The 24,556-nt window shown below is 40.8% G+C and overlaps 1 protein-coding gene and 1 long non-coding RNA gene across 3 annotated transcripts in view; both read left to right on the top strand.

Moving 5' to 3' along the window:
* LOC144197398 (interleukin-1 receptor accessory protein-like 1) overlaps positions 1-24,556 on the top strand; it is a 46,274-nt gene that overhangs the window by 771 nt on the left and 20,947 nt on the right. For both annotated transcript variants that reach the window (XM_077718016.1, XM_077718015.1), the window contains exons 2-3: positions 4,953-5,048; positions 22,195-22,474. In XM_077718016.1, the coding sequence (XP_077574142.1) occupies positions 4,967-5,048; positions 22,195-22,474 (362 nt within the window). In that variant the 5' untranslated portion in view covers positions 4,953-4,966. The remainder of the gene's footprint in view (positions 1-4,952; positions 5,049-22,194; positions 22,475-24,556) is intronic.
* Positions 5,901-6,445, top strand: LOC144197424 (uncharacterized). The gene is made up of 2 exons (XR_013326544.1): positions 5,901-5,997; positions 6,097-6,445. It is a non-coding gene; the product is annotated as an uncharacterized LOC144197424 (long non-coding RNA).

Genomic DNA, 24,556 nt, shown 5'->3' with positions numbered 1-24,556 from the left:
ATTGGTTGCACGGTCCTCCCAAATAATGGACCAACTTAAACTGTTTTAAGATGATCAAAGAGCCCAGATTTTTTGTAGAAGCAGTGCTACCTCTACTTACGAAACAAGTTGCTTCCAAACGAGTTGCTTCCAAACTTGTTTCGTAAGTAGAGCAGTATTTTACATGTAAATTCTGCCCCCTTACGCAAGAACCAGTGCTAGCTACCTCTACTTACGAAATGAGTTGGCCCCGACCTTGTTTCGTAAGTAGAGCAGTATTTTACATGTACATTCTCAAATTGGTTGCACGGTCCTCCCAAAAAAATGACCAACTTAAATCGTTTTAAAATGAGCCCAAATTTTGTATGAAGGATCTGAGAAACAAAAAAAATACATCAAATTAATTTGTATTTTATTCATTTCTAAGGGAAAAGTTGATTTGAGATATCAGTAAATCAACATACGAGCTCGGTTCCGGAACAAATTCAGCTCGCATCTTAAGGTTTTACTTAAATACATTATCTCAACATGACTTTGCACTCAAAAGGTAGCGAGAAGAGGAAGAAACAAAACATATTTACTCCCACCCTGATCTCACTGTCCACATTTAAGTACACAAAGACAAAAAGCAAAACGCAAGCAGAGCAACCAAAACAAAACAGAACAGAGTCATCCAAAAGACAGCCAACTAAACCAATTCGGAGTTGGCTCGTCATATTTTTTCATTACCACTTTCCCCCCAATGACAACACACATTATCAATGAGTAATTTATCATTGTACTGTGACCAGACCGAGGCTCTAAATTCTAAAAGGCATGCACAATTGGACAAATTGGGCCCAGGCCACGCAGGGTTAAATCTTTTTCAACTCCAATTCCTCCGACCCCCACACGCAAACCGCCTTCCGTTGTAAATCGCAGTCGGCGGGCATTGATCTCGCGCTTGGCTATTTATTTTGGTTCCCACCGCAGGGTTGCGAATCGACAAATATGGCACATCACGCCGATTACGATGTGTCCGGACATAAAAAGTAGAGGCGTCCCCGGCCATGGTCAATGCTAATCTTTCAATCGATTCTACTATTCTCTTGTCTACAGTACAGCTGCCAACAATTATTTTGATAGAAGAGCAATCTCCAATTATTTTGAGACTGCTTGACTGACACAATTTGAGTCGTTAAAATAAGGAAAATGAGGTCAAAAGTGTCGATTGGTCACGATTTCAGGGAGTGTGGGAACAAGAAATGACCTGGAATTGCTTCGAAAGTCAACAAATGGCCCTAAAGTGCCCCAAAGCAAAACCGGAAGTAGCCCAGAATAGCCTCTAAATCATTAAGAAGTGAAGAGGTGACTTGTAATTGGCTCAAAATCTAAAAAAGTGACCCAAAATATACCCCAATCATCAAGAAGTGTTATAGAATTGCCCCAAAATCAACAACATTTTTTTTTATTTCAGCAACACGCTTATTTATTTGTTAACTTGTTTATGATCTATTTATTTACGTCTATAATGTATTTTCCTGTGTCTGTATTCTCACCCTCTTGCTACGGTGACAGTGAAATCTCCGGAATACGGAATGAATAAATCTAACCTATCTAATGTATTCTTTTCTTATCTAATCTAATCTAAAGTGCTCCAAAAACAAAAGAGGAAACTGAAGTGATTTGGAATTGACTCAAAATCAAAAGGAAGTGATTAAAGTAATTCAAGTTAAGTGAGCAAGTAATAATAAGGTGAGGTAGAACCGCCCCTAAATCAAGAACACATGCCAAATAGGGCCAAAACAAACAAGAATCCTCCAAAATCCCCCGGAATCGATGCAAAATAATTAAGAAGTGACTTAGAATATCCCCAAAATGAACAAGACATCCCAAAGTGGGCTGTAATAGCCTCAAAATAAATAGAAATTGACTTGGAATTAGCTGAAAATGTATTGGAATTGACCGGAAATAACAAGGAAGTGACCTGAAATGATCAGGCGCTAAGCAAAATAATCGGAAAAATGCCTGCTCTTGACAATAATAGACATCCAATTCATTTAAAGTGAATGCATATTTTCCAATTCCACCAGCAGCATTAAACATCCAATCCGTTTTGCCTGGGAGGGTCGGCAGGCTCGATCCCCGCTGGTAAATCAGTGTTTATGAAGGGTTAACATCTTATTGCTGATAAGAAAATATCAAGTTGATAAACTGGAAACGTTGGCACTGAAGCGCGACGATAAAAATTGACTCGGTCTTAAAATTTCAAAAGAAAAAGATGCGTGTCTTAAGCAAATCCTTTTATCAACTCGCGGGGGTCAAATTCGAATGAACAATGTCAGCTAGAAAAGATGTTTGAATGAAACATGAGAGAGTAGCAAATTTGGCACCTGACCTTTTTTCCCCCTCAAGACCCCATTTTCATTTTCAAACGTACCTGCGGGGATTCGCACACGGAAATCAAAGAGCACATAATCGGACGTTCACGTATGACATTATTCTACGCTCCCGTTAATCCTGCATTTTAATAAAAGCTTACCAAAGCACACCAGTTATTGACTTGTATCAGATTTCCCTCGTTAATGGATCGTAACGGTTGAGTTTTAATGCTACGCTAAGCTCGATTTCAACCCGGAAGTCCAAATTCACGTCAAAATACTTATTATAACAAGTTGAATCGGGAACAGCACGCTTGAAGTGGCGCAATAATGTGAACAAACACCAAACTTGGTTGCCTATACGGTCGTACCTCTCCTTACGAAATGTTCCTAACTTGGATTTTTCGTAAGGAGAACAGTACTTTATATGTAAATTCTCATTTGTTTCACAGTCTTCCGAAAAGTTGCCAACTCAACACTTTTAAAATGATCAAAGTGTCCCAATTTTGTATGAAAGCTGCAGAGGTGCCATTGTATATGTTCGACTACATGTGAGACCCTTTGTCAGGGCTTTTCCATTGAAACCCCTCGGGACAACTTGGCCCCACAACTGAGCCCGGGTCTCCCGGTGTTTGAAATCGTAGGTTGCCGCTTGGATGCGTAGGCCCCGTCCCCTTAGCCCTCTCCCACGACTGCATTTCCCTCTTCCGACCCGCTAGTTATCCTTCACCCTTCACCTTTGACCCATCCTGGAATAGCCAACATAGAGCCTTGTTCATTTCTTGTAATTGGCATCCCAACCATGGCATAAAAGATCTTATTAGAAAGCAGCGCGGGATTCCCAATTGGACCCATTGTTCAACCAAAATTTTGTTTTGTTTCCTCAGACTGGTGGGTCGCTGACGGCTCCAATGATGTTTTGTACGGATTCAATTTTTGGTTGCGTTTTACTTGTAAGAATGCATTTGCATTTAGTCTGTTATTTAAATATTCCGTTTTATAGATTCAATTATTTTTCCTATTTTTTTGTCTTTTAATAATTTGATGTTCCAAAAAAAGCCAGCCATTAGATTAAAAAAAATGTATTATTTTACTTAAATTAAAAAATAAAATGGAAGATGGAAAATCGGATTCCTGTATATAGTTTTACATTAGTGGGAAAAAAATAAAAAAGTATATTCAGTTTTTAAAATTTTGTTCTACTTATTTCTACACTTCTATCACAGGTATTTGATTTTTTTTCACAAAACAACCAACTTAGATTTTTAACTTTGGTGGGCCGCACAAAGGCCCCCGGGCCGCGACTTTGACACCTGCACCTTCATTCATCTTTTTGAGTTTGTTTCTTTCGAATGTACTGTTAATTTAACGTCCAACTTTGCATAAATAATTCAAATCTCATTAAAATGTCTGCCCATCTGCTGCCCGTTTGTTAGTTTAGATTTTTTTGAAGTTGTAATTATGCACTTTCAGCAGATGCACAAGTACCAAGGCAGATGTTCTCGGCGAGGTTGGATGTTCAGCAAATTGCTAAAAGGGAAAAAAAAGCTTGAGTCTATGAATCAATTTACCTAAAAATTTAGGAGAAGACAAAGATCACGTGATAGGAAATCGGGCCCTTCGCGTTATTTCCAGAGGAGCAATTGGTTTTTTTAAAAAATGTTTTCATTTGTTAGCGTTAACTCCTTAGCAGCCGAGTGGGTTAAGTGGTTAGTGCGTCTGCCTCAAAGCTCTGGGTTCAAATTCAGGTTTATCCACCTGTGTGTAGTTTGCATGTTCTCCTGGGGCCTGCGTGGGTTTTTCTCCGGGTACTCTGGTTTCCCCCCACATTCCAAAGACATGCATGGTAGGTAGGCTGATTGGACCCTCTGAATCGCTTTGAATGCGAGTGTGAATGGTTGTCCTTTGTCTCCTCGTGACTGCGATTGGCTAACCACCGATTCAGGGTGTCCCCGCCTCTGGCCCAAAGTCAGCTGAAATAGGCTCCAGCACCCGCCACGATCCTTGTGAGGATAAAGCGGTTCAGAAAATGAGAGATAAGATAAGATGGCCATTGGGGTCAATTGGATGCGACTTATAGTCCAGACAATACGATCATTTCGTGGAATGGCCGCTATGGGGCGTGTTTAAGATGGAAAAAGAGGCGTGGCTTTTTCAGGGGTGGTGTTGGTTCCAGCTAACAAGAGATGGAAGACAAGAGGCCTTTTGAAAAGGAGAACACAGGCATCTATCTGGACGCCGTTGGCCGCCGGCCATTTTCGCATGCCTCCGAAGGTCTGAGGGGCTCTTGTGTCTTTTCACACGTCCTCCCAAAGGCTTTTGGGAAATCTCGTAAGGCATCTTTGTCCAGTCCCAAATACAAATGGAGATGCCTGCGATTGAGGAACTGCTTTGGAGACCAAAGATTTCTCGACTGAATAGCCAAATAAAGTGGACGCTGAGTCCCAAAATTTTTAAATTCCCTATTCTTAATCACATTCATTCGGTCACGTAAGATCGCCAAATTTCAAGTAGTCATTTCTCAGAGCTGAAATGCGACAGCAAAAATGTTGTGACAAAAATATACGTAATGTGTCTAAATATACGTACCGTCTTGCTCTCATTTTTCTTTAGGACTGGGGGAAAAAATGAAAGTTTCCATATCTCTTCTGGTCCTATTTCAAGCAATTGTGGTTTATTGCCTGAGAGTGGTGTCAAAAAGAGGCTCAGGTAAGTCTTGATTTTTCATTTTTTTAAATGGGACATTCAAAATCATGTTTATTGGGAAGCAAATAAGAAACGGTTCACTTATGTTCATATAAATGCTGCGTTTAGAGTCCAAAATTCAATAGAAAGTAACCAATAACAAACTAAGGATGACAAACTAGAACGCTACGGACACACTTCCTGGTGGTACTGCTCACGTGACTTCCTTTTTGAACTTGTCTACGTGCAGGCAACACGCTTTCGTAATGTGCACCCCAGCAGACCATCATTTCGATTCATAGTGTCTCAGAAATATGTACCAAGTACGATAATTTTTCTTAAGATTTTCCCTTTAAAGTAACACATCTATACTCCCTATTAAAACCATGAATATAGAGGTGAAATTGTGAATCAGGGGGAGGCTTATACGAGAGAAATTGTACAATTCAACAATTTTAAGGGTGTGGCTTATACACGAAGGCAAATAATATAGGAGAAAATATGGTAAATTGACTTTTTGAGCCCAAAAATCAACAAAAAGATTGAGTTAGCATGATGGCCCGACACCCCTGGGCTAAAACGTTAACCCGACGCAATTTATCATGTTGATGAACTCCACCGGGGAGACCGAATCTTTGCTCCCTCTGCCTTTTTTTTTTCATTCCCTCTGGCAAATTCTCGAGCATTATTATCTACAGTCGATCTTCATTGTGATGTAGTTACTACTCCCCAGTAATTATCCCGCAGTTGTCTCAGTGTGAATTAGCGTCCCCTGTTGCTTGTGATGAAAAAGCACAGCGTAAATCTGGACACGCTCACTCGCTGTACGATGTCGGAGGTCTTACAATTGTGAATTGTTTCCCCCCCACGGCAAAATCATACGAGCGAATAGCCGGCTTTGTAGGGCATTTGCCCGAATGCGACCAAAGGGGAGGAGCTTGCCTGCATCCGTCCTGCCTCCCTGGCCGAGAAAGTTATGTTTTGATTTGTTTGTTAGCAATCATCAATTTCAACGGCAGGTGGAATGTCTGAATTGTTGCCCATAAGCGATATTCATACATTCATGTTGCAGAGGGTGCTGGAGACAATCCATAGATAACTACGGGCGGATTCCTTGATGGGCTTTGCAAAACGAAAGACTCTTCGCTCCCATCCCTTCGCCAAAAACACCATGAAAGAATCAAGGACATCCTGGCGGTGGATTAAATTTACGACCTCCGCCAGCCGCCATATTGTCCCACTCAGGCAGGACGTCCGTCCACATTAATGAGTCCGTTGGCTCAATGTGACTGGCCACTTAATTGGAGGAGACAGCGAGTCCTGACTGGGGACACTAACGTGCAGTGCAAATTTAATCACTGAAATCCACTTGAGTTTTTGCTTGATATTAAATAAAATAAAATAAAATGATTCAATGTTAATGACAGTGATCCCTCGTCAATTTGACGGTCACTTTTTGCGGTTTTAGTGCGTGGCACGGTTTTAAAAATGGCATTAAAATGGAAAAATGAAGGACGGTTTAAAAATAGGCATTAAAATGAAAAAATGAAGGACAGTTTTAAAAATAGGCATTAAAATGGAAAAATGAAGGACGGTTTTAAAAATAGGCATTAAAATGGAAAAATGAAGGATAGCTGTTGTCGTATTTTGAGTGTTTCTTAGTAAGGATAACTTGACTCAGGGTTGGACATCCCCACCAGCAATCTGGCACGTGATTGGTTCCGAGCATAAGAGCTGCAGTTAATTCCAATCAACCCCTGAGATCGTAGTTTTTTAAAAAAAAATTGGGTGCTTTATTTTTATTTATTGTAAGATTTTAGACATTTTTGGGTGGTTTTTGCAAAAGTGTGTTTTGCTTTGATTTCTTGGCATTTTTTAGTTCATTACATTTTCAGGTAGGAATTTTTTTTTTTTTTTAATCTCATTGCGTTTTCCTTTTTTATTAGACGTTCAAGATTTTAGGTTTTCTTTGATAAGGTTTGTATCACGCTACATTTCTTTTTTTTCTGGTTTTGGATGTTTCGCAGTTTTTTTTTTTTAACTTTAATTGCATTCGTCACTTCCTGTACATTTGGTGACTTTTCTGGGCAACTTCCTGTTGTCTGGTCAAATGAGTGTCTGGTAAAGGGTTAAAAAGCCTGTAGACTTAGCACTTATGTGTAAGACTAATTAGGAGAACCCACACGAGAGCCATAAAGAGCTTCCCTGCATTGTTGCTGCTCGGAGCAAATTTTCATGCTGCAAAATAAGACTTTGAAGACAGGAAACTAATGAGGCAATTCAGTTTAGGCTGACAAAATCCAGATTTTAGATTAGGGTGGGTGGGTAGATTCTTGGCGCTGAATTTGGGAGAAACCAGGGGTCACGAACCCGCTAATCAAAAAGTCTGAGGTAACATAGTCCCCTTCAGCTTTTTCCCTCTTGACGCAATATGCAGAATTATTTTTTCGTACGATAAAAGTTGGTTTGGAGATGCCTCGAACACATTTTTCAGCCCACTTTCAACATTTGGGTCACTTCTTGCCAATTTAATGGATTAGGTTGGTGGGTGATAGATAATGAGCTTGAGTCCAAAAGAGGATTTTCAACATTTAAGAAGGCCGACCAATGCTTCCATTTGGGCGATATGGCTTCCAGGTGGAGGAGGCTGAAGGGAAATTATAGCAGCTGGAATATCAAATTAACATTTGACTACTATATTTGAAGATATCTTGGGGTTAAATGGCGAGGGAAATTGTTTCGTTGTCTGGCTGACCCATAAAATCAAACTATTAAAATAACTCTTCTCTTCTTTATGGTTTTGATATGGATAAAACAAAACTGCATAACCACTAGTGCAGGGGTAGGGAATCTATGGCTCGGGAGCCATATGTGGCTGTTCTGATGGGTTCATGTGGTTCTTTGCCAACCTGTGAGCTAAAATATACATATGCCAGACCACAGAAAATGGCCCATTTTCCCTCTTTTTTGCCTGTCAAAGAGGGATTTGGTCCAAGAACAATCACCCTATTCCTGAAGCAAGCCGAAGCCTCGAATATTCTTAGAGGTCTCGAGGGAGTTTAGACAATTTTAGGTCTTTTCCATTTCCTTTATTACGGGAGAATAGATGTAAGGTGGCTTGCAATCGTGTGCCTTTGTTGCCCGATGGAGGCTGACTTTGCAAGAATTAAGGAAAGAAACCAGGTTAACCGGCTTTACTCGGGGGAGGCTCGATTGGACATTTTTGCTTTAATTAGCGACCAGTTACGTGGGAGTTGGATTGGGGTGGAACTTTATTTCATCCTTTATTCGGGAAATGTCTTCGTTGCAGTAGCAAGACAAAGAAGACATTGTAGACCTAGCTAAAATAAAAAACTGGAGCCACATACAAGAAGTCCACAAGGTGGGGTCTTCTGCAGAATGAGACTGAGTTTCAATACAAAAAAAAGCTGAATATAGTTCGATTCCATATCAAATCAATAGGAAAATGACCCGAGATTTACATTTGTGTTAATTGGACGGGTAGCACCATCGATGGCGCCTATTGAGTGAAATCTTTGGGCCAAAAATAAACGGATGCGGGCCACATGGGATCTCGCTGGCACAAAGGTGGCCCGCTAACCGAAGTTACACAGCACTGGTTTACAAGCCCTCTTTTTGTGTTTGTTTCTGTTTTGGGGGGCCATAGGTCACGTTGGCGCGCCAATCCTTGAAAGCCACAAGGATTTCGGTGCTGTTTGCGTCTTTGCGAGCCTCTAATATGCAAATGATGGATTAGCTTGGGAAGTAGCGGACTGTTGGCATGGCGACTTGGAGCAAGTCATGCTAACTCTTTTCAAATCATCTGTCTGTCCTGTCAGGGTGCACAGATTGAGTTGAATTCCGTACCGGCCTTACATGGCCTTTGGATTGATTGGATCTCTATTGCCTTCAATGGCAGTGTTGTTTGAGGGATATGGAAGGATGCCGGAGTACCCAGAGAAAAGCTACACAGGTCAGGAGAGAACTCGCCAACTCCACACAGGAAGCTCAGGACTTGGGATCGAATCCTAATTCTTTTTTTTCAAGGATTAATTCTTGCAAAGAAATATAAAAACACAAACAAGAAATCTACATTTCAAAACATCTGCTGAGATGTTAGATGACATTTCAAAATTAGGTGTCATGCATGGTAAGTTAAAATTGCCAGATAAAAATTAACAAGAAAAAGAAAACATTGCTTAATTTAAAAAAATGTTTTTCATTTATTTATTTTAATAAACATTGCTTGATTAAAAATATATATATTTATTTATTTTCATAATTCATTTCTCGCCTAGTAAACTAGAGAAGATTGGTAGTATTTGTCAGCTCTGACTAACAGCATCCATCAATTCTCAATCCAATCTCAAAACAAAGTCAAGCCTAATAAAAAATGTATCCAGATGCAGCATTTTCCCAGACATGAAGTCAGCGTGAAAAGAATGCCTGGAGGTAAATGTGGGATTTCCGAGCCGCCTCATTTCATCCCTTCCAATTGGGCACTTTGAATGAAAGAAGATAGGATGAAATACAGTTGGGAGGCCGACAATGGTCTAGCGACCACGACAAATCTCTTCTGCTCTCATTCCCGCCTCCGTCGCCGCATCATCCTTGAGCATGGCCGCTTCTGTTTCCATGGCAACTGGCCCGCATCGGAGCGGACGCCGCTCAGAAATGCTCGCGTATAAAAATAGTTCCCGACAACCGACGCCGAAAGTACAACGGCGCGGTGGGAAACAACGCTTCTCAAGAGCTCTTTAAACTAGCTAATATTTGGTTCATTTATATATCAACGAAGAAGCAGGGCTAAAAACGTACACTGCATACTTGAAAGCAAATTCCGGACGACAGGTCGCACTTTTTTCGTAGTTTAGTTGGGTTTTCCACTTGTACTCAAGTGCCACTTGTGCCTTTTTCCCCCCACTCGGACGACCAAAAGCTTGTTTGGTTGTTCTTTGTTAGGCTGTAGGGATCCCAAAAAGTATTCATACATTATGTTAAAAGGTGATTATTTTGATATTGTTCCATATTTCACTATATTGTACTGTTTTTTTCATAGTTTGGCTTGTCCTGTAATACTGAAGTTTGGCTTTTGCGTATACAGTGTTACCTGACATACGAGAACCCCGACATACGAGCAATTTGAGATGCGAGTAAAATTTTGAACAGGTATTTATCTTGATATACGAGACAAATTTTGATATTCGAGCAGATAGCCGAGGCTGTTGATAAGAACATGATGGGCACTGTCTCTCTCCCTGCAACTCTCTTGTGTAATGTCTCTACGAGCACTGGGCGGAGCATTGCATGTTTTCAAATGTCGGAGCGATTGCAAATACGGTGACGGGTGATTATTTTTTCTTGTTCTTCCCTAATTTACTATTTATTTTGTAGTGTGCTATAACTTATAGTCATGTGTGGCTTATAAATGTCTTACTCTGACCGCCAACAGCTTCTGTTGTGTTTTTAAGGCTACACTTATCCCCCAACCAAATCTATTAATATATTACCCTACCAGGTGCGTATTTCGTCTGTTGTTCCCTATTTTATGATTACTTTAACATCTAATGTTTGTTCTTGATTTGTGATAAATTTAAAAAATGGAACTTAACTTAGTGTTACTGACAATTGTTCCTTCATGGTTGAGTGTTTTCCTTTTAATCGCGTCATTATTCCTGTAAGACAAAAGCAAATGGCGGCATACATTCCACAAACAATGCCTGATTAACATCACGTGCGCAACTCGCTAACGCTAACCCCCATCAAACGTGACCGTCTTCGAAATAACAGCCCTTTGTTGCACAATTTTGCTCGCCAAACACACGCAAACTACGCCAGTTTGAAATTGGTTAATCGCCACGCCCTTTGCGGGGATATTCCCGGATCTTGGCGAGGAACGTGTGAGGGTTATTCGGAATCCTACGCGCGTTGAAATACTGGAGCCAGAATATGTCGGTTTGTGCAGTCTTAATCCGACGAGCGCTATCTGGGTCACGTGCAGACGTGGAGACGGAATAGCTTCTTCTTTAGAAGCATGCCACTGACACTCCAGTCTCTTCCTCGCCAACCTTCTGTCAGGGCTCTGCTCTCTTTGTCTTCCCTCATTTTTTAGTGCCACCCCGGGTAGAAAATGTGCACAAATGTTTCTATATTGAAGCCGCCTTGAGCTTGCCTCATGGGAAATAAATGTGCTGAGGCAGGATTGTGCTGTTCAGGAATTCTCTTGAAAGTTGAAGACTATCACAAAGATTGCAGCCATTCAAATTCCAAGGATGATCGATTGTCTACAGCTGACTAAATGGAGAATGAAGAGATGGGAAATGACAAATGGCAGCGAGGTGGTTGCCCTCACGATTCAAGCCGCTAACCATTTTAGTGACTTTTTGTTCCTACATATTAATGTGAGCACTTATTCATGTTAACTACTTATCTATGTTGACTACTTGAATTGAATGCTTTTCCTGTCATTAGAAAAGTAAACTGAGATTTAAAGCTTTGTGAAATGCCCCATAAATTGATAAGTAAACAAAAAAATCCATAAGTCACAATAAATAACCAATAAGTAATAAATGCATAATAGATAGGTAGTCAACAACACAAAAGTAGGGAAGTAAACAAATAAACCAATAAAAAAGCAATCATAATATGAATAAGTAATACATAAATAAATAATAAGTAGTCAACAATATAAATAAGTAGGAAAGTGGACAAATAATAAAAACAAATATACAAATAAACAGATAAATAACCATTTAATAATATAAATAACTAATACATAAGTAGTCAACAACATAAATAAGTAGGGAAGTGTACAAATAACAGCAAATAGACAAACAATCAAATAAATAATCAATCAATATTAAAAATAAGTAATAAAAAGTAGTCAACAATATAGGTCGTAGTCATAAGTAAACATGAATAAGTGGTCAAAAATAAGTATGTACAAAAGGGACTAAAGTGGTTATCTATGTTGACTACCTATTTACGTTGTTGACTACTTATGTATTATAATTATTATTTGTGCATTTCATGGTCCAGCTTTAAACCTCATTATACTTGAATAATGACAATTAAAGCATTCAATTCAATGTAGGACTCAATCCCTGTTTCCAACCTTCCTGTGAAGAGGTTGTACCATCTCCTCGGGCCCGCATGGGTTTTCTCTGGGTACTCCGGCGTCCTTCCACATCACCCTAACGTGCATGCTAGGCTAGATGGATGATCAGGAGTAGCAGGGTGAATAAGAGGCATTTCTTGGGCCTGCCTGGGTTTGTCTGACAGCTGCTGGATTTTAATGACGCTCCACTGATCTCGTTATGCCTCCACGCTCTATCTAGCTTTTCTTCGGCGTCAGCTAAAAAAAAAAGTGCTCAGGAGTCAATCTTCATCTTGGCCGCGGCAAACTCCTTCTTCGCTCCTTCGGTTTTTATTCATTTTGAAGCAGAGGGCCACGCACCAACGTCGCTGTGCATAGTATTGAAGAATGCAAAATCCTATTTTATTTGTTTTTTTTCTGTGTTTTTTTTTTTGTTCCCTGCAAGTTCAGTTGAGTTGGCGATGTGGATTATTAAAAACAAGGTGTGCTGCCCTGCCAAATCCAACGGCTGCGGTTCAGTGGAGATTTGGCGTATTATACATCAAGAGCGTGTGGATTTATTGCAGCCTCTCCGGGGATGTGGAGTACTCAAGTATTTTCCTGGGTTGCGCTGCGGCTTAATGGGCCGTTTGCGTTCAACTCCGGCTTTCTTATCTTGGTGTCGGGCGCCAGCTCTCTCGTTTACAAGGACGCTGTGCTCCCGTTCGACGGCTTCAAAATGCTTCAAATTAAACTTAACGGTTGCACATGAAGCGCTTCGCCAGCCTGTCGCGGCGCGCAACAAGTCAATTAATCATGCGCTAAATATAAAAACTTCCCATTTTTGGCCTCTTGTGCTTTGTGCGCTTGGGGAAAGGTGTGGGTGTTAAAACTTGGCCCATTGATTGAAGCAAAAACACTCCCAACATACAAATATAAAAATGTATTATAATATTTATGTAATTTTAATGACCGTATTCACTGGCATATAAGCCTCATCCTTAAAATTGCTTTAAAATCGTAGAATTTTACAATTTCTCTCGTATAAGCCACCCCCTGATTCAGAATTTTCACCCCCATATTCATGGTTTCAATAGGGAGTACAAATGTGTTAATTTGAAGGAATAATCTTAAGAAAAATCGTTGCATGTGATATTTTCTGAGATACTGTATGAATCCAAAGCACTTAAATAGGGTCAATATCATAAAGAAATTAATTTGCGGGTGGCCCTGTGGTGCGAGTGGTTAGCGCATCGGCCGCACAGCTCTGGGGTCCTGGGTTCAAATCTAGGGTTGGTCCACCTGTGTGGAGTTTGCATATATCCCTGGGCCCGCGTGGGTTTCCTCTGGGTACTCCTGTTTCCTCCCACATTCCAAAAACATGCAAACTCCACACGGATGGAGCGACCTGGATTTGAACTCGGGTCTACACTTTTGTGGCCAATGTGCTTACCACTTAACCACTGGGCCACAATTCAAACAGTGATGACGAATCTGTGAGTGTCTTCATCATTTTTAAATCCGCTTTGACACGATCCTACCATTTAATTAGCAGTTCAAAACACACCAGACTAAATAAATCTGGCGTTTCCAACATGGCCGACACTGCCCGTTCTGCAACAGGGGGTCTTCAAAATGGCTCACCTTCGGGAATATAAGTGCCATTCTCAAAGATTGACAGTCGGCCACTCGAGTGCCACGTGAACAGAAGCGGCGGGAGGCCAATTATATTCTGCTGTGACGGAGAGTTGCCGTCGGGATTCGTGCGTCACCCTCAGGCGGAGCCAGTTGCACCTGATGCATTTCCGGTGATAATCCTGACCAATGAAAGGGAAAAAAGCAGCATTTAGAGGGATTTTCCACTAAAATGTTATTTTGGTTCAGACAGATATGCTCAGTTCAATTATCGGAGGAAGGTGGCGACGCAAAGGAGGGCTCGTGGCGTGTCTTGGCCATCCGACACGTGTTCTTCCCTGCTGTGACAGCCAGAGCGCCCGTTTCCACTGACACGAGCGCACGCACTCCTAGGCAGATCTTGCACACTTATTTGGCTGCCAGCCCCCATTTAAGCTACTTTACGCTAACCCTCAGTCCAAATCGTTGGATTGCTCGCTCATGCTTCGCGACACTTAATTGCCGCCCAAACGCGAGGCTGCATGCGTGTCCATTTTGGAAAAGTCCCCGATCAAACTGCCAGGCTTCCCCGTTAAAATGGGCAGCTATCACTGTCAATGGCAACCGATGAATTCAACCTAGGCATGTCCCCATCGCAAATCGCACCAGATTTGTGTCGTCACAAATTTTTCCCCACTTAATATTTGTTTAAAACCGTGCCCAATTGCTTCATTTAGCAAAGATCGGAATCGAGTGACAAAAATTAAGTTTTTAAAATTTAATTTAATTTATTTATTTATTAGCATTTTTTCAAGTATTAACTCATTGGCGATAGCCGTCCTATTAATTTAGACAAGGGAAGTGACAAGGTATTTTTATAATGTGAATAAAATATAAACTGTTTTGCTCCATCAGTATTTTTCTTTTTTAATTCAAAAATGAAAGGGTAAAAAGTTAAAATAACAAATGTGTAATGGTTCTCCCCAACTCAATATTTTTTGAAAATGTATTTTTTTTAATAACCAAAAATAAGAATATATTTCTATCAAGAGGATCTCTTAGAGGATAAGGACACATTTTCATGTCTATATTTTTCAATACCATTTGACAACTGAGTGCATAATCATTTTATGTTTATTTCCCTCATGCTGGAAACAGGACAACTTGGAAAAAAACAAACAAACCCTGATTACCATTCTGTTACACAACAACCCGCATTTCTCTGGTGCATTAAAAGTCACAAGCGTGGAACAAATTATACCATCATTCTCAATTAACGGGTCTTCCCTGCAAAAATATGCAAATTCCCAAACGCTCCATTAACTGCTTCAACACAAGTGAGGCACCAAAGAAATCTGAAAGCTTTGCCACAGGTGCGCAGGGGTGCAAATTCAATTCTTTATCTATGGAAACAAAATGAAAAAAACTGACTAAAGCATGAAAAACAGAAGATTTGATCATTTTTAGTGGTAGCCAGATTCAATTTGGTATACAACGCAGGATATGCCTGCTCAATATATTGTTTCAATATTGGAATTTCAACGTCAAAATATTTTTTTTGCGCTTTATCTTTTTATCTTTTCTCTATTTTGAAATAAATTACCATATCGGCCACATTGTCTCGCATTATGGAGATTTGTTTTTATCAACTTTTGTGCATGTCAAGTCTAATTTGTGCGCATATAAGCCGTACCTTTTGATTCAGTCATTCTGCTGCAGCCTTTGCGGGTTGCCAAAACCGCTATTAAATCAAAATAACAATCAATATATTTGCTTGTGCAGCTTGCTCCAGATACAGTTTGGTAGCTTTGTCTAGTCCATTCTATCACTAGCAATCATAATTGGTGAAAGCGATGACGTATCCCTAGGCCTGCGAGAAGGCCTTGGGGTCACCGAATCAAATTCTGATTGGTTAAAGCAACAGTCTTATTGACACTTGTTTAATGCTGCAGAGCCTGCAGCTTGTGGAGGCCTTGAGGCAGATTTCTGACCCTGGCAACATATAATGGCTGAAATGTGATTGGTTAAATTCTTCAATATGAAAACACATCTGGAAGCAGTGCAACCACCGAGAAAGCAATGAAATGAAGCCCTAACAGACAATTTGGAATTATTTCATAAGTATTGATGGACAAAATATAATATATTATTCAGATATTTCTTAGGCCAGCAGAGAAGGCCTTGAAGGCCAGGGCAGCAGGCAGACCACTGGTACAATGTAGTATTCCATTGGGAGGAATTAATACCAAGCAGTACATGCCATTAAGTAAAAGTGTCTTAAACGTGGAAAAAAGGAGAGTCGATGGAAGTCGATAAGTGAACCTTTCCTCCATTCATTCTTCATGGCTTGCTGATGATCTGTGAACAAGCAGAAAGGCTTTAAATGGCTTTTGCCAGCCTTTCAATCTGTTACACTATATTACACGCTCGCATGGGGGAAAATGACCAATGAACATTGTTGTTGAAATCGCAACTTTGCTGGATGCGTTGACTGGAACGGAGAAAATAGCCAAACTGCTTTGTGTGTGTGTGCGAAAAATCCCATTTCCACTGATGAGGGAAATAACAGTGATTGGTTGTTGCATTAGAGGACAAATATTGTCAACTTTTCCCATGTATAATGTGTTGAAAGCATGCTACAGTTGAGAATTTCAGGCTATTGTTTTTATTATATATATTTTTTTTAACAGGTAATATACACAGGATTATTAAAAAAGAAATCCTCCATTGTCAAAGTAAATTAGCATTTTTATTATCATTAATGGGATGTATGTCAAAAGTCCATTTAAATTGAGTGGGCTAGGAACAATAAAAGAAATCAAATAAGTGTAGAGAATCACAAAATTATATCAAATAGGGCTGCAGCAATTCATTGGATAAGTAATCGTTTAATTACTCCGATTCGATAAGTAATCAGATAATTTAATGGGTTGGAGAATAATCCAGGTTGGTCCACACGTGGAGCTTGCATGTTCTCCCAGGGTGTGCGTGGGTTTTCTTCGGACTTGACAGGTATGCTATTACCTCCTCCATGGACCGGCTTACTTCTAGTGCCACGTAGCATAATATTTCACTAGCGGCGCCATTTACTTCCACTCTCTCTGTTTCCGCGTGCTATTACGCCGCCAAATATTCAAGCGTAGACCACCGATGACTTTCCCATCCCTCCGCCTCGTCCCCCTTTTTATCTTGGCGATAAGAATTTCCGATGTGTGAATTTTTGATGGCGTTACATAAGCCCGCCGTGACCCCCGGAGACCTACGTCCTGCTTTCGGCGCGTTATAAACAAACGCTTGAGAGGGGGAAAAGCAAAGAATCTAAGCGAGCGGAGAACGCCGGCCATCGCGGGGAAAAGCGAGTCGGCGGAATGGGTCGTCGAAAGATAGCGGACCGCTAGCGAACGCCGTCGAAAAGCCTGTAGGGGGAGATCTTCTCGACGCGGGGTGCGTCGTTGCTTTTTTCTCTGATCTCCTGGTTGTGTTGTGATGCCAGACAAGAACACTCTGGGGCAACGACGGGTGTCACTGGAGAAGTAGCGCATCTGCAGCTGGTATGCAAATTAGGTCTACATCGAGAGGATTGTGGTATCAAAGCGGGAGAGCCATGACAGGAAATTGAGGAGCTTGTAAAAGAGGGACGAGGTCGCTGGCAATAAGTCCGTAAATTTGCGCAGGTCTACTGTTAATCATGCCTATCTGTTTCGCAAAATTGCTGTGGATAAATAAAGTATGGAAGAGGGTTAGGGCCAAAATAAAAGGTGGCAAAAGATTTCGATTATGAATTCAGAATTGGGCCTATAAAATCAGATTTCTGACTGAAATCTCCGAATTTGAAATTAATTGAATGCTTTTCCCTGCCTACGGCTCGAAGTTGGCTGGGATAGGCTCCAGCACCCCTGTTCCTTGTGAGGAAGTGGTACGAAAAATGAATGGTTATGGACTATCGGAAACAATATTTACCTCCGCAAAATTTATATTGTAAAATGTAGACTTATGATTGCATTTAAAACATGAAAAATGATCAAAATTGAATGTAACATTGAACTGCCTTTGGATAATCTATAACCCTTATAAAGCAGGATTTATGGGTGTGAGTGTGTGTGTATGTTATGATTCTCTCGCTACGTTTGTCCAAACCGTGCAAAGTAGTGAGTTGAATTTTTTTATGGTGGCCAGAAAGGACTGTTCTGCACCTTCTACAATTGTGTAAACTCAATCTTTTATTTGTTAAACACCCCAGATCTTTTAATAGCGCAACTATTGTGTTTTGGTTCTAGACAAGCAGGTGGGAATGGCTTGTGCTGGCCATATTCGATCATATTTTCAGTATTTGCTGCGGGCACATTAAAAACTGGGCCACGGGCCACGGACAGCTCCCGGGCTTTCATTTAAAGTACCCCTGCGTTAATAGAACAAAGCTGCGGGTGTTAGCGTAACCTTGCTATGACGTTAATTAATTGGTCACCCCAATACCTGAGGCTCATCTTTTTTTGATCGCTTCTGCTCGCTGACATGATCGCCATTAGTTCCTCGCTTGCCTGCATGGTTCTTACAAGACGGCTCTCTATCCCGCTAATGAGGCCGACTCCCCACATCCGTGTGCCAAAACAGACCGGCCTCGTCTTGATTGGCGCCTCATTTATTTATTTTGCATCATTAAAGGAAACTCTAGATCTCCTTTCTGACTGCATAGCCCGTTGAACTGATTTCGTGAATTTACAACATGTCCTCATTAGCATTAGCTCCAAAAGCAGGTTTGGGTAAAGTAGCCCAAAAAGTGATTGATTGAAGAGTAGCATTTCACCAGCACAATATTACTGATGACTTGTTGGCTATGGCTCAGGGGTCCGAAACCAAATTTGTGGAGCTGCTAATTTGGATTTAGGATCTTGCATCGTGTCCATGCTTCGTTAACCTGAAGTGCGAGTCGAGTTGGCCAGAGTGGGACTTGGTGGTTGAGAAGCTATTTGTCTTGTTTTGCCCTGCGATTGGCTAAACGCCTACCTTCTCCCCACAGTTGGCTAGGAGAGGCTTCAGCACCCTTGCGATCCTTGTGGTACAAAAAATGACAATGGAATTAAAAGAAGGAGCTTATGAATTCATTCCCACGACTTGGTATCATCGCCAACGTAAGCCTGTGAGTTAATAATTAAACTGGTCTTGACTTTCCTGGTTTGGAATTTCATGAAAACGTTGCTCCCCAGTAACTCTCTGCCTTGTTATATCACGGTGCCCCTCGTTATTATGCGCACTCATCAAAATTCAAATATGCAGTCCGCTTGGCTTACCCGCAGTGATGGGTAACTTGTCGGCAGGGTATTGCAATCAGCTGTTGGATTGGACGCCGGGCTTCGAGACGGAGGAATTGCTCGCGCCGGGCCTCTGCGGGGCTCCACGCTCCGCCCGTTTTGTCACCAAGGGCGGGATTGCGCGTGACCCTGGTGGCTTTCTCACGGGAGGAATTTGAGCGTGCTGCAGGCAACGGATAGCGTTGGAGTTAGTGGTTTTCAGATGCCCCTTTTTATATTATTATTATTATAGCTGTTACTGTATATATCTTAAAGTGCTGCGGGTGGCCCAACGGAGGTTGGTAGGCACGTCTGCCTTACAGTTCTGAGATCAAGGGTTTAATTCCCTGTGGGTTCCGATCTTCCTGGGTGGAGTTTGAATGTTGTTTTGCTTGGCTTTTCTCTGTGTACTGTAGTTTTCTCACACATCCGCAAAACATGCAAGCTAGGCTGAACTGTCCCTGGCTTTAAGTGATTGGTCATTCGATCGTTGCCATCTTGCCAGTCAAATGATTGGGTGTCTATTATTTCAACATTTATATGAATTTTTTATTGAGTAATTTGCAGTCTCACAAAATACAGTCTAAAAATACTCAATAACGACGTGTATTTATACAAAAGTTTAAATGATAAGTTCCAGGTCTCTCAGGCAAACACGATTGGACATTTGTCACTAATGAGTACCGCTGACAAGTTAAAGATTAACCAACTTACGTACAAATTCCAAATTGAATAGTAATAGCAACGAGAACAAGTAGTCCAAAAATACTCCAAAGTATTTCAAGCATACAAACAATCCAACAGCCACTGCCAACCCTCCCATTCAAACAGGATTAGACATCCATTGGCAGCTGATCAGTTAAAGTTTAGCCGACTTGCATACGAATCACAAATCGAATGTTGTACAGAAGGCTCACATGAAGTACTACTTGATAAGTATAAAAAAAACAAATGATTAATTACATGGACCGGAAGTCAATGATCACTTTTCAGTGCAATTGACGGCATTAGACGTCCAATCTTAGCGATTGGTTTTGGTGCCACTCATTCAACTTTGTTGCCGGGGAAAGAAATCTGAAATTGGAGACTTTACGCAAAAACATAAACGAAAGAAAAGACTGCACTGTTTCACGTTTGCAGCAGCTGGCGGGCAATGTTCCATTTTTATGGAAGGGCTGCTCCATTTTCCTTCTTTTCTTGGAATGATGACCACCACCTTCCACTCCTCTTTGCTAGAATTGAATAGCTCGGAGATAGCAAGTTAAAGACAATCGGTTCGGGGACTAAGCCGCACTTTGGGAGCACAAAAGGCTCCAAAAATTAACAGTGTGGGATATCAAACAAAAATAACAAAGTCGAAAAAAAGGTCAGAGATAATATCGGCTGTTTTTGCGTAATCTCCTCGTATTATCATTAGCGTTGCACCGATATCAATATCACACGAGGAAAATCAATAAAAAAAACTTATTGGTGCAATCTTATGAGTAAAACTTTGAGCATAATGTATAGCAATGTTTATGTAAAAAAAAAAAAAAAATTAATTATTGGTATACGGCGACGGTAGGGTTGCAAAATCGGTATCCCAAAAAGCAGTTTCTGTGCGCCACTATTATTTAGCAAAGATTGAGCAGTATTTGGAAATGTACAAGTTTAAATGGCTGATGCCAAATTGCTGTGTAGTTCAGTATTGGTAAAATAATGTTTTACTTGGTGACTAGCAATGCATGTGTTTAAAAACAACAACAACATATCAGTTGATGACATGCTGCTTTGTTATTGGTACCCGAAAAAAACACAGTATCAGTGCAGCACTAATAATGAGCAAAATTTTAGCCCAATGACTAGCAATGTATCGGTTTTAAAAAAACAAAAAGCATTGGTTCGTCATCGGCCAACGCTGCGATGCTTTGTAATGTTATCATAGTTATCTAAAAAAACAGTATCGCTGCAGGACTGATAACAAGCACGATGACTGGCAACGTATGTGTCTTTAAAAAAAAAAAAAAAAGCAAATGTTGTGTTTGGTCGAGTATCGGCCTACACGCCACGTGACACAACAAAACAAAAAAGTTTGCGCGCAACACAACCTCTCATCTCTCAGCCTGGATATTTTCTGCCTGGCTCTCGTTTTGAGAGGGTGATGGAGCGTGACGACCAAACCATGCCACGGTGTCTATCGTGGACCGCCGAGGATCTGAGTCACCAACTTGGAACGCCCACGCTGCCGCCAATACGATGCGGCGGAAACGGGCGAGAGGAGAGGCGAGGCGAGGAGAGGAGACGATGGGCAGCGAGGCCTGTGCCGGCACCCCCGCCTCCCTCCCGCTCCTCCCCCACGGGTGTTTTGTAGCCGTGTGGGTGAGAGCGCAATGCAGCACTTGTTCTCGATGTTGACGCGTGAGGTTTCATCACCTCCCGAGGCGCTCTGTTCCACGAGAGGATTACTACTGGGAATTGTGGGAATCCGGGAAGGCCATTTCCCCATTGTGACGCTCGCTGTCTGGGGAAAGCAAAACACAATAAGATGACTTTACACCTGTTTAGCTAATGGCAAGACAGGATATCAGCCAAAAGGCTAGCGGGGGAATTAGCAAGATAGGATATCATCTTAATCATCATCTTTTTTCCACCAGTAGTTCATCTGGTTGAAATCGTGAGCTGCCATTGAAGGCAACGCGGGTGGACATTAGTGGGCTTTTAGAGGCGTAAAATTGGTGTCAAACATAGGGCCCGGGGGCCGGAAGCATTGCTTTTTGAATTTAGAACTAAATATTTACTGTTAAAATTATTGACCCTTTTCATGTAAAAAAAAAAAGTTGTTTCTCTGAAAGGGTTTCATTACTTTTTTTTAAAATGGGGTTTCAACGACATTAGAGGTCCAATTCACTTAAACTGGTTGTGAATGCTCATCTTTCAGTCCCATTGACATCGCTAGAGTTCCAATCTATTTTGAATGGGAGGGGCCAATGGACCAAAACTCCATAGACTATATATTTTATTTATCTTATTTATGTTATTTATGTTATTGATCTTAATTATCTTATGTATCTTTTGTATCTTATGTATTCTATGTATTTTATTTACTTATCTGTTTATTGTTGACTACTTATTTTTCTATCTTTCTTGTACTCGTTTATCGATTAACTCATCGTCAAGGTTTCAATTCAATGGAATTGTTGTATCTTTTTTTCAGTGGAAGGATGCACGGATTGGTCGGTGGACTACCTGAAGTACAAGGTGCTGCTGGGGGAACCCGTTCGGATTAAGTGCGCTTTGTTCTACGGATATATCCGCGCCAATTACAGCCACGCGCAGAGCGCCGGACTCAGCCTCATGTGGTACAAAAGCGCCGGACACGGGGACTTTGAGGAGCCCATCAGTTTTGACGGCACACGGATGAGCAAGGAGGAGGACGCCATCTGGTTTCGACCGGCCCAATTGGACGATGCCGGATACTATTCCTGTGTATTGAGGTAAGATCTTTCCCGCCGGTTTCAAATTTAAAATGGATCAAATGATGGGCAAGTAGTCATTGAGCAAATAAATCCACAGAAATTAATTGCTTAAAAACAATTGATTATTTTATTTTAAGTAGTTTTTTGTGATATTTTTTTTTGACCACCCAGTTTTTGAATGATTGCCATCTATTAATATTTTTTGATTAGGTGGAAAAAAACAGCAGGCTTTTGAATTTTGACTGTTTACTTCCACAAAGTATTTATCCTCATTTATTTATTCTTTTTAATTTGAAAAGTTGTTTTTTTATTTTACTGACACTTTTTAATCAAAAATTTGGAGGTGAATTGATTGTTTACAGACTTAATTTTTTTTAACACACTTACTTGTGTATTTAGTTTTTTAATTTAAAAATAACCTTTGAAAATGCTTTTATTTGATTGCATTTTTGCAATACCACAAGCTGCTACAAAAACAAAGAAAAAAAAATGATTTTCTGATTCCTTTGAGCACTAATCTTTCCCCTGACAACAGCCAATATTTCATTTCAATCTCTTTTGAACTCAAAAAGTCAAAGTCAAGTCAAAGTCAAAAGCCTTCATTGTCGTTATACAACAGCTGCATATAATGAAATTAGTGGTGCTACTCCACAAAGTACGTGCTTCCCAATAAAAACATAAATAAGTCATTTAAAGAGTCATGTCCAGGCAAGGTAATTCTAAAATATTGGACAATCAAAGATATTGCCCGATTTATGTATGTGATTTTCCTTTGCTGAAGTTCTCCGCTATCAAACAAGCGGCTTATTTCCGATGTTAGCGTTCAAGAACACTTCAACCTTCAGAAGTGTGTCGACCGCGAATAAAAACAGGAAGTCCCTATCGACAGCTGGAGTGCGATTTTTGATTTGGAGGTCAGTAAGATATCAGCTCATGAATGGCCTTCAATTTGGAGAGAAGAATCGTGTCGTCAATACGCCGTTTCTACGTCAAAGGAGAATGGCTGCGATATCATTTGGGGAAAGATGGTTTGCTATAATAGTCCAAAGATTGGATAGTCTTATACTTAAAGTTCTGCTCTCGCTATTCCCTTGGAGGGTATTTAAAAAAAAAAGACTACATATAATTCCCCACCCGTCTTTTCTTACAAAGACAGGAGAAAAATCCCAACATGGCCTTTGACAAAGCTGAGTTTGACTTCCCTGTCATGTACACACACACACACAAACACTCACTTCCATGTCAGTTTTGTGCTCCCACAAAACCAGCTGCAACTGACAGGAACTTAGCAAGCCTCCAACGCAAAGCATTCACCTCCACGTCCACGTACGCACTTGAAATTCGAAGCATACATGGCTGTCTCTTTTGCTGCCTTTCACACACCCCCTCCCTCCTACACACACACACACACACACACACACACACACACACACACACACACACACACACACACACACACACACGCACAGACTCGCATAAACACACACAAACACACGATCATCCGTCACCACGTAACGAAGAAGCGCCCGTGTCATGTTTGGTAAAGGAACGGCGAGCAGATGAGCGGTGCTGTACGTCAAATGGAGGTCAGCGCTCAGCTGTTTCAGATGTTACACCCCGAGGAACATTGTCGTATGCAAAGCAAAACCATCTGTAATGACAAAATCTGTCACTTAATGCAGAGTGGCAGAGGATGCACACACACACACACACATGGATGCATAAAAAATACTAGTCTTTCCTCGATTATCACAAATTCACTTCTTTGCGATTTTTCTCTACTATTAATTATTAAAAATTATTTTTAAGTTCATAGAAATGTAAAAAATGCACGCATTTTCCAGAACTATATAGATATAAATGCATGCAAGTACGTATACTTGCAGTATATAAATACATGCCATCATATGTACACGTAGCACAAGTACAGTATATGTTTGGTACTACTACACAAAAGTACTCATACTTATAGCGCATGCACACAGTTTTGGTACAACTAGATAAAAGTACTTATACTACACACAAATATGCACAAATGCACAAACTTGTAGGACAATTTCTAAAACAGTTTTTCATACCCAATTTGCAACTTGATTATTT

This window comes from Stigmatopora nigra, chromosome 1, assembly GCF_051989575.1.
Source record: "Stigmatopora nigra isolate UIUO_SnigA chromosome 1, RoL_Snig_1.1, whole genome shotgun sequence".
Classification (NCBI taxonomy): domain Eukaryota; kingdom Metazoa; phylum Chordata; class Actinopteri; order Syngnathiformes; family Syngnathidae; genus Stigmatopora; species Stigmatopora nigra.
Note: the sequence above shows the minus strand (reverse complement) of the source record. Positions and strands in the feature narration are given on the sequence as shown.